General features: G+C 39.6%; 1 protein-coding gene across 1 annotated transcript in view; it reads right to left on the bottom strand.

The window, feature by feature from the left end:
* Positions 1–6,348: 6,348 nt before the first annotated feature.
* Positions 6,349–15,134, bottom strand: part of SLC22A3 (solute carrier family 22 member 3) — a 34,682-nt gene continuing 25,896 nt past the window's right edge. Inside the window, exons 8-11 of the mRNA XM_032215729.1 lie at positions 11,801–11,909; positions 9,809–9,921; positions 7,531–7,630; positions 6,349–6,663 (exon numbers count right to left, since the gene is read on the bottom strand). Coding sequence (XP_032071620.1) covers positions 6,609–6,663; positions 7,531–7,630; positions 9,809–9,921; positions 11,801–11,909 — 377 coding nt within the window. The 3' untranslated portion in view covers positions 6,349–6,608. The remainder of the gene's footprint in view (positions 6,664–7,530; positions 7,631–9,808; positions 9,922–11,800; positions 11,910–15,134) is intronic.

Genomic DNA, 15,134 nt, shown 5'->3' with positions numbered 1-15,134 from the left:
CAAAGCCAGTTTATAATTTTTGACCTGTTGTTGGGTGTGGGAGGAGCAGTGACGTGCGGTGAAGCTTCTGCCTGGTGAGGCAAAAAGAAAGAAAGCGGCTCCCCCACCCCGCAGCAGGCTGGAGCGAGAGCCGCGGTCTCCCAGCCAGCAGCTCCAGGAGGAAACGGTGAAGAGGGGTGGGGGTGGTGTTCCAAGAAGCCCCCTCCCCTTTTTGGCACTCCGCAAGGCCTGCCGGAGCTCTGGGAGAAAGCGGCGGGAGCAGAATGCTGTCATCTATTGCCGGAAAGTCCAGCGAGGGAAGCGGGGCTCGTGGAGACTCGCTAGCAGCCGGCTTCTCTGGAGTGGAAGGGGGGGGGCGATAGAAGCGGAGTGGATCGCATCGTTCTGAGTGTTCTTCTATGGTCATTTTGTCTTCACACAAAATAAATTTAGTTGCTGTTCTTTTTCATGTTTAATTGGGGACTGCTACAACCCTCCCTCTCTCCCTTCCTCCTTTCCTCCCTCCCTCCCTCCCTCCCTCCCTTCCTTCCTTCCTTCCTTCTTTCCTTATTCCATGCCTCCCTCCTTTCCTTCCTTCTTTCTGTCCTTTCCTTCCTCCCTCTCTCCCTGACTCCCTCTTTTTCTGCCTCCTTTTCTCCCTGCCTCCCTCTCTCCTTCCTTCCTTCCCTCCCTGCCTCCCTCCCTCCCTCCCTCCCTTCCTCCCTGCCTCTAATTGGCAAAGGTTCTGCTAATGTCTCTTAGCCCAGGTGAAAACGGGGGTGGAAGGTGTTTCACTCTGAAATACTTAACCTGTCTCTTCCTCCCCCATGACCCTATGTTTCCTCTTCTAGCCCAAGTGATAGAAAGAAAGATAAAACCATCCATCACTATCAGCATGACTCCTGCCAATGGCGGTCATGACCCTGTATGCAATGAAATTTCACTTTAATGTATGCCAATTAGTGTACATTCAAAATCCCAATAAAGTTATTCTAAGTTCTGAAAAGTTTAGGTATGAGAGGGAGTTATTAGAATGAGGCTCCTATAAAGTTCCTTTCAATGGAAATCACATTTTTTAAAAAGATTTGCCCGTGTAAAAGTGATTGAAATTTTTTTGGCATGGGTTGAAGAAGTGAACAAACAAAGCAACTCATCAATCAAGGGCTTTTTGGTAGGTACCTTTTGACTGGAACATCTTGCTAACATTGTGACCAAAGCGGAGGAAGAGAAGGCATTTATTTTGTCCCAAAGGTGTTTTTTCAAGAGGCAACTGAACTTCCTTGTTTTTTTCTTGGAAGATGTTACTTTTCCAAAATCTTTTTGGATGAGGAGCAAAACATGTTTGAAGAAAAACAAGGAATTTCAGTTGCCTCTTGAAAAAGCACCTTTGGGACAACCATGACTCAGAATCTCCATAGACAAGGCATTTATTTATTTTATTAAATATATATGCTGCCTGTCTCATTGTCAAGCAACTTTCCAAACTCCAGTTTCTTAAGACAGTTTCTTTCAACTAATTTCAACACAGCAAGCAAGAAAGCAATCTGCCATTACCAAAAAATACATTGCCGAGATTATTAATTATTTTTTTGGTCAATGTGTCAATTCCTTTTGATTATGCCAAATTCTCAATTCCTTTTGATTAGTGTCCTCAACTGATGACTGGTGGATGTGAATTTCTTTCATTTCTTATTTTTCTCAATGTCCTTTTCAAGATTTGGAGAAATGAATCCCATCTTATCTGGATTGCTTTTGTGAAACTCTCTTATCCCATATGGGTATAAAGGATTTATAAATAATGAAAAGAGCATAAAACATACAAGAATGTAAAGGTAATTTTTCATAAATACAAATAATGTGATACCTTTTTAAAAAGCATCGGTTCATAGAGGAAAGAGAGATGAAATTGTTCACCAAAAACTCTATGACCATGTAAAATGGTTGTGCCAATAAAATAGCATAGCTAGATATCTTCCTCATGATATTCCAGTACAATCTGAAAGGTATTATCAGTGTAGTATTTATTTACACATGTAGAATCCATATTTACATAGGTAAGCAGGATCTGTACAGATAGGAAATGCTTTTTTTAAAAAGTTTTCATTCCTTTTCTAGTTTGAAAGTTGATTTAATTTCCTTGATAAGGACTTAGATCAAAGAATCACTCAGAGCTTTGCAGAAGTTCTTAATCAACTCTGAATTATTACCAGGACAAAATTAATTCTAGGAAGTTTTCCAAGTAGGGCAAATAAAGAGTTGTTAAGATTTTTTCAGTGTTCCATGATTTACTTATTCAGTAAACACACTGTTCCTTTCCCTCCCTTCAAAACCTTCAAGAGTACAACTCAAGCAATAGTTTTTGAAGTCAAATGAAAGTTGCTCATAGAGACAATTTATCTCCAGAGGATAGCAATTTTTGGACAGGTATTTAACAATAAAAAATATAAGGTCCTACAGGGCAAATGCACATTGTCTTATGCAAGCACATAAAGTTGCTTAAAATGTATAATTCAGCCATAATCTGATACCTGTGCCAACTTCAGAGCTACTGACTATAACTAAAAAAAGAGGGAAATGTGTCTCAGAAATGCTTTCCCCTAAAAGTACCACTGCCACCCACTTGCCCCTGTGGAGTGTATTGTAATTTAGACTGCCTAGTTATTACACTGGACTTGAACCACATCTTCCTCCCTGGCAGAGATTATCCACCCAGCATAATCTCCTCTTGTTAATTTATTCCTGTAGCAGAGAAGGATACCACAAACCCACCTTTAGGGATTTATATGCATACCCTTCTAAGGTTTAGAATAATAGGGAGGAAGTCTCACTTAGCACCTGCAATTTGCAATGTTTGACATTGCTTTATTATACTCTTGCTTTTGGAAAAGAAGTCTACATGCACAAGGAAGAAAGGGGGAGGGACCAACTTCTATTTCCTAAAGAAACACATAATGAACACACAGCTGTGCTTCAGAAGCATTTCCAGTGCTGACAACAATGAAACTCACAGCCTCTTTTTCGGTCTTGTCTGAAGAGTTAAATGTTTGGCTTCAATTTTATTTTTAAGACCTGCACTAATTTACGTGGTTTCATAGGAAGAAAAAAGAATTTTTTTAACTTTTATTTTTATGGGTTTGTGTTAATTTTTTGTTGTCTGTTTATATTGAATAATTTGCTACATTTGTAAAATGTAAGAGGTATATATAATATATGTATATTTCTAACGTACAAAATGAAACTTTTCTTTTCAAAAATTTTTCTTAGAGGAGAGAAAAATATTTTTTCAGGAAAATTTTAAAAAAGCAGCAGTGAAAGCTCCCTTTTCCCTTGTTTCCCTCCTTCCCTTTTTGAAGAGTAAATCAACAAGCTGTGATCTAAAGTGAAGGGATGAACACAAAGAGGACATAATTATGTATGTTTTTTAATGCAGAGGTCCATGCTGTTCTTCTCTCTTTGGTTTCTTGTTTTTGTTTTGTTTTTTACAGGCAGAGGGCCATTGGGTAGGGATTCAGAGGGGGTGGGGTTCTGGTTTCTTTTTTCCTCTAGCAAAGGAGGAATTACAATCAACGTTTTAGCGTGCCGGCAGGACTCCCCCCCACCCATTCAGCGAAACTGCCAGCATGCCTTTAAATGCCTGCTTGTCTTCTGCGCGGGCCAGCACAGAAGGCAAGCAGGCTCTCATGCCGGCACTTTAGCTTGCCCTCGGCCATCATTCAGCGAGACATGTTTCGCTGGATAGCGGCCGAGGTCTAAACTGCCGGCATGCCTTTAAATGCCTGCTTGTCTTCCACGCAGGCCAGCACAGAAGGCAAGCAGGCTCTCATGCCGGCACTTTAGCTTGTCCCTCGGCCGTCATTCAGCGAGACAAGTTTTGCTAAATAGCGGCCGAGGTCTAAACTACCGGCTTCCCTTTGCGCTGGCCGGCCATTCAGTGAAACATGTCCTGGTTTGTGGCTGGGCTGCACGCTTGCACTTTAAAGTGCATGCCGCCCGGCCACAAACCAGGACATGTTTCGCTCTATGGCACACCGAGGCAGCATGGCTTTAAAAATAAAAAAATAAAATGAAAAATAAAAAATGAAAAATAAAAATGAAAAATGAAAATAAAATAGATGTGCCAGCCCACACGCCAGCAGAGGGGGGTAAACCCCCCCCCCACACACGCACATACACATAATAAAAACAAATTATATTTATTTACATTACAAATAAATTGAATTCCTCCACCCCCCTCGCTCTGACCCACATACCTTCCAGCTCCATCAAAAATGCTAGATTTGGTCTAGCCAGGGCCAGGCAGGCCAGGCTAGTTTGTGCTAGAGTCACCACGTGGATGACTCTGCTTAAACATTTTAAAATAGGCTCGAAACAAAGTGCCCTCTGCAGGAGGAGGCGGGAGTATCACGTGCCTCATTTGCATACGTAATTTTCGGGTTTTAACCCTTGGTTGACACTTAAAAGGCGAAAAAATCCTTAAGCAAAGGAGGCCGATAGTTCTCTAGCCTCCTCCTATTAACTGCACTAAGGAGACTCAGAGTCACTGTGACTTAGAGTCTGGGAGCAACTACCTTGGCCTTTTTAATTATTTTGAAAATAGTTTCCTTTCCCTCAGGAGACTGGTGAGGCCTCGCCTCCCCTGCCTCTAGTGACTGCACGTCACTGGGGAGGAGAAAGCAACAGGCAAACTCTCTTCTGCTTTGAACACCAAATCTACGTTCCAAGAGAAACCAGAGAGGAGATTTAATCTGGCTTTATATTTGGCACACAGCTATAATGCAAGCAATGTTAGTTATGTGTTGTGACTCAGCAGAAACCTCCTGTGAGGATGCTCACAGGAGATCTTAACGAGCAGCTGTGGCTCGTTAGGATCTCTCCTGCTGCGGATAAAAATGACTGATGGTGCCACGCCTGAGTTGCAGAAGTCAACGTTCCGTTCCATTCCTGTTCTAGTCAAGTTCTCCGTTCATGTTCACCATCGAGAGAAAGCACTTGGATAAGTGACTTGATCTATGTACTCCTGTTTTTTTATTAGTTTGAGTGAGGATTTTTGCCAGAGCATTTTATCTGTGTTTATTTTGGGCTCCCAGCCAGCAAGAGCCGGGACCAACTAAAACCATGAAAGGAAGGAATTTCCTCTGGAGGATGGTAAAAAAAAGAAGAAGTAAAGAGTAAGTTCCCTCCTCCATACCTGCTAGGTGAGCCTGATGCCTGTCTGACCCAACCAGAGAATGTGAATCTGAAAAATTGCAATGTTCAAGAAACCAATTAAATCCTTGAGAGTAGCTGTCCAGCCTCTCAAAAGCATCCATAGATGGCAAAGCCACAACCCCTGTTCCTGCACCTCACTTCGTATCTAGTTTATCTCTCTGATATCTAAGAATGAGCGGTAAGCATAGATTGCTGAGTAGACAGAACAACTAAAATTCCTCCTAAACTGTGGAAAAACATCATATTTGTATCTCAATGCCTTTTAATTGGAGTTTCTAAGAATTATTGCATTTTCCCCAACTTCCCACTAAAAAAAGTTCTGGGATAAGGTGAATCCCTTCACATATGGATGTGTGTTCTAACTGGTTAAACAAGAAGTCTGAATATATCTCTCTCAACGGGACCAGAGGTTTAGTCTTCTGAGCTTTTGGACTCATGCTGGAGCCCATCCTCAGGGAACACTTCCATCTAACATACATTCTACTAGAGAAAAGTTCCCTGAGGATAGGCTCCAGCACAAGTCTGGAAGCTTGGAAGACTACACCTGTGGTCCCAGTGACCGACGTAGACTGGATCCAGCAACATTTTCCTGGGACACACATTTTTGCCTTCATTCATATCAAAAATTATTGTTAAGCTAACTGTTAACAGTACCTGCAGTTTTTGCGTCTTCAACCTCTCTAACCGTAGCTGGGCTAATCTCTGGAACTTGGGTGCTTTCAAGACAGGCTAATGATTTAATACCAGCTCATAATGCTAACTGCACTGAGGATAAACATGGAAAGCTGTTTCTAATAGAAAGCTAATTTCTAATCCCCAGGCTAACTTGAAAGTCCCTGTTGAGTCTGCATCAAGAAACAATTTTATACCGGTAGTCTTATTCACACCACAACATTATTATGAGAATAAAGATGATACACATGTGCTTATTCTTCTGAATCCATAGGAAGCGAAGTTAATTCCTACATTTCTTGTAGGAATGCCTTTATTCATATGTACCTTTGAAGTAAGGAACATATTTCTTTGAAAATGTTTTTAAAATTCCATTCTGATCCTGTTCCAATGAATGAAATGAATGGCTTCTGGTTGATTCCATGTAAGTTGACAATACTTGGAAAAAAATGTGTTGCAAATTTGTAAAGAGAAAGGAGATAGGCCAGGCACATATAAAACAAAATATTTAATGAAAGTGATTACTCTTCCATGAGAGCCGCATATAATAGTTCCCTATTTGGAAACAACAGGTTTTGAAAATATGTTCATATTTACCCCAAAGAAAAATTCTATGTTTACTTTATAAGAAGGTTCTTTTAGGGCTTATGACATCATTGAATTCATCTCCTCCAACAGGAAGATGGTGTCCAGCAGCTGTGAATTTGAAAACCAGGTTGCTCATGAGGTTTTGCAATATTAACCAAAGATCAAACTTCTTTGCTGGAATTTTGCTGCTTGTTTTTTTCACAAAAGACATTGAAACTGCATAGAGAAGAAATAAAATAAGTTTATAAGCAAGTCTCTTTATTGGGCAGATTGATTTTAGCAGAAATACTGTTTCTTTAAAGTAATTTTTGAGACTGAATCTCACTTCATAAGGTGCACTGCCATTTTTTAAAATAGGCAGCTCAAGAGGGCCCGATTTAGGCTGGGTTCACGAATAAAAAAGTGAATTTCCTCTTGTACCAAGGAGCAGATGAACATTGATGCTCCTCCCTCCTAAATTAGTGGGTGCTGTGGTCAGACTAAGACCAAGGAGATAGCATTACAATTCCAACTTATTTAGCATCACATTGAAGTATAATGGGGCTTGCTTTAGCTTAGCATGTTGTGTGAACTCAGCCATTCTGGCTCAGATGAACTTAGCTATTATATTATAAAAAACAATCAATAGCTTAATGTGAGTTTAAACTGTTCTACTATATTTAGGCTAATCTATTTTGAATAATTGTGATAATTAAAATGGTAACAGTTGAAAATAAAAGCTGCTTTCATTTTCTTGGAAGAAGGTAAAACAGAGATGCCATAATCAACTTAAATCTATGCTAAGATTGTTTTACTCACACTGGGAGGGGGGGGGGATAAAATTAATTCCCTCTGCTCTTATGCTGCTTTTAGTCCAAACTAGTCCTTATGATTACTTATTTTAAAGAAAAAAAAATCATATATGGTTGTGAAGGTGCATGAATACACACACATATCGATGCATATGTATTTAGTGTATAGTGCTAAGTCTCTCAAAAATGGTTGAACTAGACTTAAAGTCTAGAATTAATCATTGGAAGGCTAAATTATCCAGAGCGTATGCAAGAATTCATGTATTCTCTTCTAAGGATACTTAGTCAGTACCTTAACATTTTCTCCACATCTTCTACTGTCTCTGGTAAGGGCTGTCCCTTGGTCTCAGGTAAGAGTAGCACCAGAGTCCCACAGAGAAGAGAAAGTATGCCTACGAAAAAGTGAAGGGAAAAATATATCAGGCATTACACATTCATCCTGTATATATATTTTCTTATAATTCTACTGTTTGTGCTCGGGAAAAAATACAGCTACAGTTTAAATAGTTTTCTTATGTAGGGTGCAAGGAAAGATCTAAATGAGCTGATTAAAACCCCATGAAATATTGCACTGGCAGCATCTTATATATTTAAAATATAGGTTCCCAAATTGAGGTATAACTTATCCAATTGTATCAGTATCAGGATTCGGGCCAAATATCTTGACACTGCATTGTTCTAGCAGATATGGAGTATATATAAGAGGTGGGCCTGAGATGGAATCCTGTCATAGTCCTATAGATGGTGATCCACAAATCAACTTTCCCCACCTGGAGCTCCTAAGATATGATGAATAATAAATCTCATATTTATTAGGGTCATATTTGTTGTGAATTATATTTGGGAAGATTCCATACAGTCAGGTTCCTCAAGCTGAGCTCAATTCCTGGTGACTACATAGGTACAACCATGCCATTTTTTTTACAACAATATGGATGTGATTTTTAAAAACTGTGTTATCTTAGCAAAAATACTATAATTATATATAGCCGCCCGGAGTCCTTTGGGATTGGGCAGCATATAAAATTTAATAATAAATAATAATAAATAATTTAAGTTTTTCTGGTTCATTATGATTTAGATTTTAGAACCAGCTCTTGCAGTTATGGGGGAGTCTTCCCAAACACCTTAGGTGCAGAATTATATATTAGTCTGGATTTAAACATAAGGATTAGGTGACAGCATTATTTTATTTATGAAATAATATAATAAGCTATTTTAATTGTAAAACAGTGACCTATGTCAAAGATAAATTCAATTAAAAATAAATTCGAATCCGTAACACAGTTTGTTCTCTTTTTTAACTGAGACTGTATAAAATGAACGTAATAAGATCAGCAACGTGGAGCTATCTTTTAGGATGCATAATATTCTTACAGGAAAGTAAATTCTTGGACAAAAAAGTAGAGGTAGTTCTCAACTTACAACCACAATTGAACCCAAAATTTCCATCGCTAAGCAAGGCAGTCGTTAAGTGTATTTTATCTCAGTTTATGACTATTTTCTGCCACAGTTAAGTGAGTCTCTATAGTTGTTAAGCACATCTGGTTTTCTCCCTTGACTTTGCTTGTTAGAAGTTTGTTGGGAAGGCTACAAATGGTGATCACATGACTCCGAGACAGTGCAACTGTCATAATCACAAGTCCTTGAAATTTTATAATGTGACCCTGAGGATGCTGCTACAGTTGCATGAAAACCAGCCCTTGGTCACTTTTTTTGAGTGCCATTGTAACTTCAAAAGGTCAAGAACTGAATGTTTGCATGTTGAAGACTACTTGTATTGTAGACTCATGATCGTTCTGAGTACCAAACTCACTTTTTACGCAAGCATGCCCCTAAACTCAGGGGTGAAATTTGACTGCTTTGCACTGGTTCAGGCGAACCGGTAAGGACGATTTGAATTGATTCACCAAACCGGTTGGCCCCACCCATGCACGCACGCTTGCCGCTCACCCCTTCCAGCTGCTTGCTCGCTCATTCACCCATTCCACTTGCTTGATTGCCGTTTCAGCTGTTTGCTCCGCCCTTCTGCCCAATGTATATTGCCTTCATCACACGACCCAGCTAATCACCTCATCCGCTCAGCTCACCAAAGGTAAGCAATGACACCCTGAGTACCAAACTCACTTTTTATGCAAGCATGCCCCTAAACTCCATTGTGCATTGTAATGTGGCTTTGGAAATGAGGCATTTCCCTGGGGCATCATTTAACAAAAGAAATTAAATCCCATCCCCATCTGCCATTTCTGCAACTCCTCCTCCAAACCATTTATCTCTGCACAGAACTCCAGATGCGTTGGCATTTTTGTAAAGATATTTTACAATGAGTGCAATTTTTGAGGAGGGTACAGTACAAATGATAAACATCTCTTCCCAACCCCTATCCTCTTTTGCTGAAAAATCTCCTCTCTCAAAGTTGGTTTGACCACCACTGGCACACACTAATGTTCAGTATGTGCATTTGTTCATCACATTGTATGGATTTTTTTTTTAGTTCTGAAATGGCATCAACCTTGAGCTTTCTTCCAAATTGGCAAAAAGAAAAGCAAATGTTGAGAATAATTTCTTACAATAGACAATCAGAGGAAGCTCTGACCAGATGGCTGCTAATCGGTAGAGCAGAAACGGGGCTACCGTGCCCCCTATGTCGCACATTCCTGAACATAGTGAGACACCAAAGTTTCTGTAAGAAAAAGAAAACATCTTATTTATGATGTATAGTTTTCAGTTTCAGATTAATATATGCACTCCTTTTCACCATATACCAGGAACTTTCCTATAGGCATGTAAGGTATCCATCAGGTATGTCAGAGGCCCCCAATGTTTTGGCACCAGGGACCAGTTCTGTGGAAAGAAGTTTTTCCTCAGATCAGAGCAGGTGTGGTTTTCTGTGCTGCCTGCACCCCATGGATGGGGTTTTGCTTCTTTATGCAGTCCGGTAGCTAGCATGTAGTGGATTGGTTGGGAACCACTGACATATGTGATCCCCTTGCTTGCTAACTACTTGTCTTTGATTCTATAAGGGGGAATCTAGAAGAGTATAAAAGATTAGCTCTCCATTTGCAAAACAGAAGCTCATGAGAGCTTATTGGTGAGCCATTATCCAATTGATGAACATTTTCTCTTTTTCCATCGCCAAGGCAATCTCTCCCTCTTTCAGACCTTCAGCACCTTCTCTTAGTATCTGATTATAGGCAATCTTTAGAAAAATGTCTTCCCTCTATCCACTCCATCCTCCATAGAGGCATGCAAGCATGGGTGGAGGGACTGTATCGGGAAAAAGTGCCTAGTTGAAAAAATGCTGACATGTTACCATCTGATCCCTCACAAAAGGCTTTTCAGCTCAAAAGAAGGAAGGTGGTTTTTCATTCAGAATATGTTTGATCAAAACAACCCTTTGAAATATTTTGTGAACAATTATTCAACTACATTGAACAGTTGGAATGGAGGGAAAAATGGAATGTGGTTTGGAGCGGGGGGAGAATTATCTGTGTTTGTCTTTGTGAGATGTCCAAAATTACATCACATAAGATAGGCAGCTTTATAAATCATTTAAATAAATATATGGAATTAAAACCAAAAGGGAGGGATGGTGAGAGGAAGGAAGGGAGGGAGGGAGGGAGGGAGGAAGACAGGAAATGAGCGATGGTGGAAGGAAGGAAGGCAGGGAAGGAGAAGAGAGGGAGCAAGGCAGGAAGTGAGTGATGGTGGAAGGCAGGAAGACAGGGAGGGAGGGTGGAAGGCAGGAAGTGAGTGATGGTGGAAAGAAGGCAGGAAGGAAGGAAGGAGGGAAAGCTCCTACGAGGGGAAATGCAAAGCTATCAGATGACAATTTCTCTTGCTGCTAGAGCACTTGAAGGCCTGAAGGCTGGATTTGAATGAGGGAAGACCTCCTACAAATGGCAAAACAGAGGGCACTAAGGATTTCTAGAAGACGGTAGTATTTTCAAGAAAAGACTAATTTTGCCACCAAGTTTAATACAGACCATTACAAATAGTACACCACAAACACTTTCACATACATCTTTGTATGGAAGCGTCCAAGAATTGAGAGCTGGAGGAATAAGGCACTTTCCAGATAAGTTTCATTAAATGTCTTAATTTGTAATAATTAGAAATTTATACTTAATATCATCCATTAATCAATACTAGATTGGCCTTGGTGAAACATAAGGACATTAAAGTAGGAAAATATTTCCCCCACTTCTGGAAAAGTGACAAAAAGGCTGAGAAATATGCCTATCTCCTAAGGAAAATTTGCTTTGATTTAGGGAGTGTTGTAAGCAGATTCAAATAGGATATTGGTGGTTGCGAATAGCTCATGACCTGTACATTTCCTCTTTTCTAGCACCCCAATCTTTTATACATTTCTTGGTAACTCTATCATATTGAATACAACAGGGTTTACATCTCAATATGTGTAGACGTAAGGATTGCCCTGCAGTTCTATGAGCCACTTTCTCGCTAAATATTATTTCTTACTTTTAAAATGCCTTCAGAGGAAAAGCTGATTTTTTTCCTGTGATCTTGTGAAAATTTCTCAATGTGCAGATTCCACTTACCTGAAAACTGTAGGATACAGTTCACTATTCACAAGATACACAAGTTCAAAAGTGATGGTGATTCCCAATCTTGCCAAGATAGCTACTGCTGTACTTAACCATGGTATATCTGTCGAGATACACAGTAGGCAGAAAGGAAATGTTAAAAGAATTCACTTAACCTTGGGACCCAGATATCAAGACCCTATTTCTTAACCAATTTTATTATCTTGGTCTCTGGCCAATGTTATTTCGTGAATCGTCTTCCAAATTAATTAGCCAAAGAATTTGATTTCAGAATCATTTAAGTTTTTATTACCCAGGTTCAAGGCTGCCCAATTCCTTAATGATTCTTGGTAAATTCCAAATAAAAAGAGAGGCAAAGACAAACAGGTCACATAAAAAGAGAGATTAGCCAGAACAATACAATTAGTCAGATTTAAGTACAGAGGGTTCCAACAACCACCTTATCTTCAGATCTGGGAAAACAGTCTAGTTTTAGATTTAGAATAACTTTATTGTCACTTTGAATGTACATTAATCAACATGGTGCAGGGTTTCCTGCCTAGACAGGAGGTTGGACTAGAAGACCTCCAAGATCCCTTCCAATTCTGCTATTGTATTGTATTGTATTATACACTAAAATGAAATTTCATTGCATACAGCTCTCAAAGTTCTTAGTGATAAAAACTGACACACCAAGAACTTAGCCCATTTCTTAGTGATAGAGACCAACCTTCAGAGTGCTAATGACCAGCTGGAATATAAATTCTTCCATTCCCCACCGGTCAGCCCAAACTGGAAAAGGTTTCTTGGATGAGAAGCAAAATATTTTCAAGAAAAAAAAAACAAGAACGTCCAGATGCCTTTGGAAAAGCACCTTTGGGGCACTTTAATTATTTTTTAAATATTAATTTAATGTATTTATACAATTCATCTACTGCTTAAATTCTCACAATCTCAAAATGGGTTAGACAGCATCACCACCAGATGGATTCGTAACTGGCTGACCAACCACACTCAACGTGTAGTCCTCAATGGAACTGCATCTACATGGAGGGAAGTATGCAGAGGAGTACCCCAAGGCTCTGTTTTAGGCCCAGTACTCTTCAACATCTTCATCAATGATTTGGATGAGGGAATAAATGGGGAACTCATCAAATTTGCAGATAACAACAAGCTGGCAGGAATAGCCAACACTCCAGGCAGGCTTAAGATACAGAAGGATCTTGACAAACTTGAACATTGGGCACTATTTAATAAAATGAAATTCACTGGTGAAAAGAGTAGGGTTCTACATTTAGGCAAGAAAAACGAAATGCACAGATACAGTATAGGTGGTACCTTCCTCAGTAGTAGTAACTGTGAGAGGGATATTGGAGTCCTAGTGGACAATCATTTAAATATGAGCCAGCAGTGTGCAGCAGCTGCCAAAAAAGCCAACACAGTTCTAGACTACATAAACAGAGGGATATAATCAAGATAATGTGAAGTGTTAATACCACTTTATAATGCCTTGGTAAGGCCACACTTGGAATACTGCATTCAGCTTTGGTTGCCACGATGTAGAAAAGATGTTGAGACTCTAGAAACAGTGCAGAGAAGAGCAACAAAGAGGATTAGGGGACTGGGGACCAGAATATATGAAGAATGGTTGCAGGAACTGGATATGTCTAGTTTGATGAAAAGAAGGACTAGGGGAGACATGATAGCAGTGTTCCAATATCTCAGGGGTTGCCAGAAAGAAGAGGGAGTCAAACTATTCTCCAAGGCACCTGACGGTAGAACAAGAAGCAATGGGTGGAAACTAATCAAAGAGAGAAGCAACTTAGAACTGAGGAGAAATTTCCTGACAGTTAGAACAATTAATCAGTGGAACAACTTGCCTCTAGAAGTTGTGAATGCCTCAACATTGGAAGTCTTTAAGAAGATGTTGGATAGCCATTTGTCTGGAAAGGTACAGGGTTTCCTGCCTAGCAGGGGGTTGGACTAGAAGACCTCCAAGGTCCCTTCCAACTCTGCTATTGTATTGTATTGTAAGTAGGAAGTTTTATTAACACAAAGTTTTCCTGAAGGTTAGTGTTTTAGTAGAAATATTCTGCCATTCTGAACAGAAACATTGAACAGGAATTTTGAAGAAGTTTAGATTTATCCTTATGATCACAGGTATACAGAGAATCCTTGACTTATGGCTGTTTGTTTAATGATGGCTTGAAGTTAAGATGGTCTTGGAAAAAGTGACTTACAACCCACCCTTGAACTTGTGACTGTTGTACCCAAACCCCAGACATGATTGCGCTTGGCAACTGGCTCATCTTTATGATGGTTGCAACATCTGTAAGGGGTTGTCACAAGAAGAGAGGTTCAATCTATGATACAAAGCACTTGAAGGCAGAACACAAAGCAATGGCTGGAAACTAATCAAAGAGAGCAGCAACCTAGAACTAGAGAGAAATGTCCTGACAGCTAGAACAATTAACCAGTGGAAGAGTTTGCATTCAGAAATTCTGGCTGCTCCATCACTGGGTTTTTAAAGAACAGACTGGACAGCTACATGTCTGGAATGGTATAGGGTCTCCTGTTTGAGCAGGTGGGTGGACTAGAAGACCTCCAAGGTCCCTTCCAACTCTGTTCTTCTGTTATTTTGTTAGCTTGAAATCATGCGATCACGATTTGAGAACATCTAAACTAGCATCTGACAAAGTCAATAAAGAAAGCTGAATTCATTTATGTAGCTTTGACTGTGGGATTCATTTAATAACAGTGGTAAAAATGGTTATAAAATTGGGTCCTCCAGGAATTTTCTGTCATTATGGAAATTCCAGTCACAATTGTGGTCATAAGCCAAGAATCATCTGTATTCACATAATATCCCCAAATATACATGAATACGTGTAAGCTTTATTCCAACTAAACCATGACAGTATGTTAATATAATATAAACCTTCACCTGCCCCCTTAAAATCTTGATGCAAATCATTTTTTACCTGAGAGGAATAACTTTTACCATTTGCATGACAGAAAGAAACATAGCATGAATTTTTTTCTCCCCTCTTCCCATCCCACCATAAACTTGTAATTGCAGCTTAAAAGATTGCAGTATTTGAAAAAAAAAAGTGGGGGGGGGGGGAATATAACTGTAAAGTGCTCATTTTGAGTGGAGAGGAAGAATACTGGTCCTACTGAAATTTACCTTCCATATATATAGTACTTAGCCTTTTAAGGACCCTTGTTTTTCCTGCAAATAGCATTACTGTTAAAATGCATAAACTCTCAGGTTTTCCCCAAAGGCAACTGATAAACATGATTTTAAAAAAGAAGAAGAAGAATTCTTTTGGGTTTTTTCTCTTTCACT

The sequence above is a fragment of the Thamnophis elegans genome, chromosome 4, assembly GCF_009769535.1.
Source record: "Thamnophis elegans isolate rThaEle1 chromosome 4, rThaEle1.pri, whole genome shotgun sequence".
Classification (NCBI taxonomy): domain Eukaryota; kingdom Metazoa; phylum Chordata; class Lepidosauria; order Squamata; family Colubridae; genus Thamnophis; species Thamnophis elegans.
Note: the sequence above shows the minus strand (reverse complement) of the source record. Positions and strands in the feature narration are given on the sequence as shown.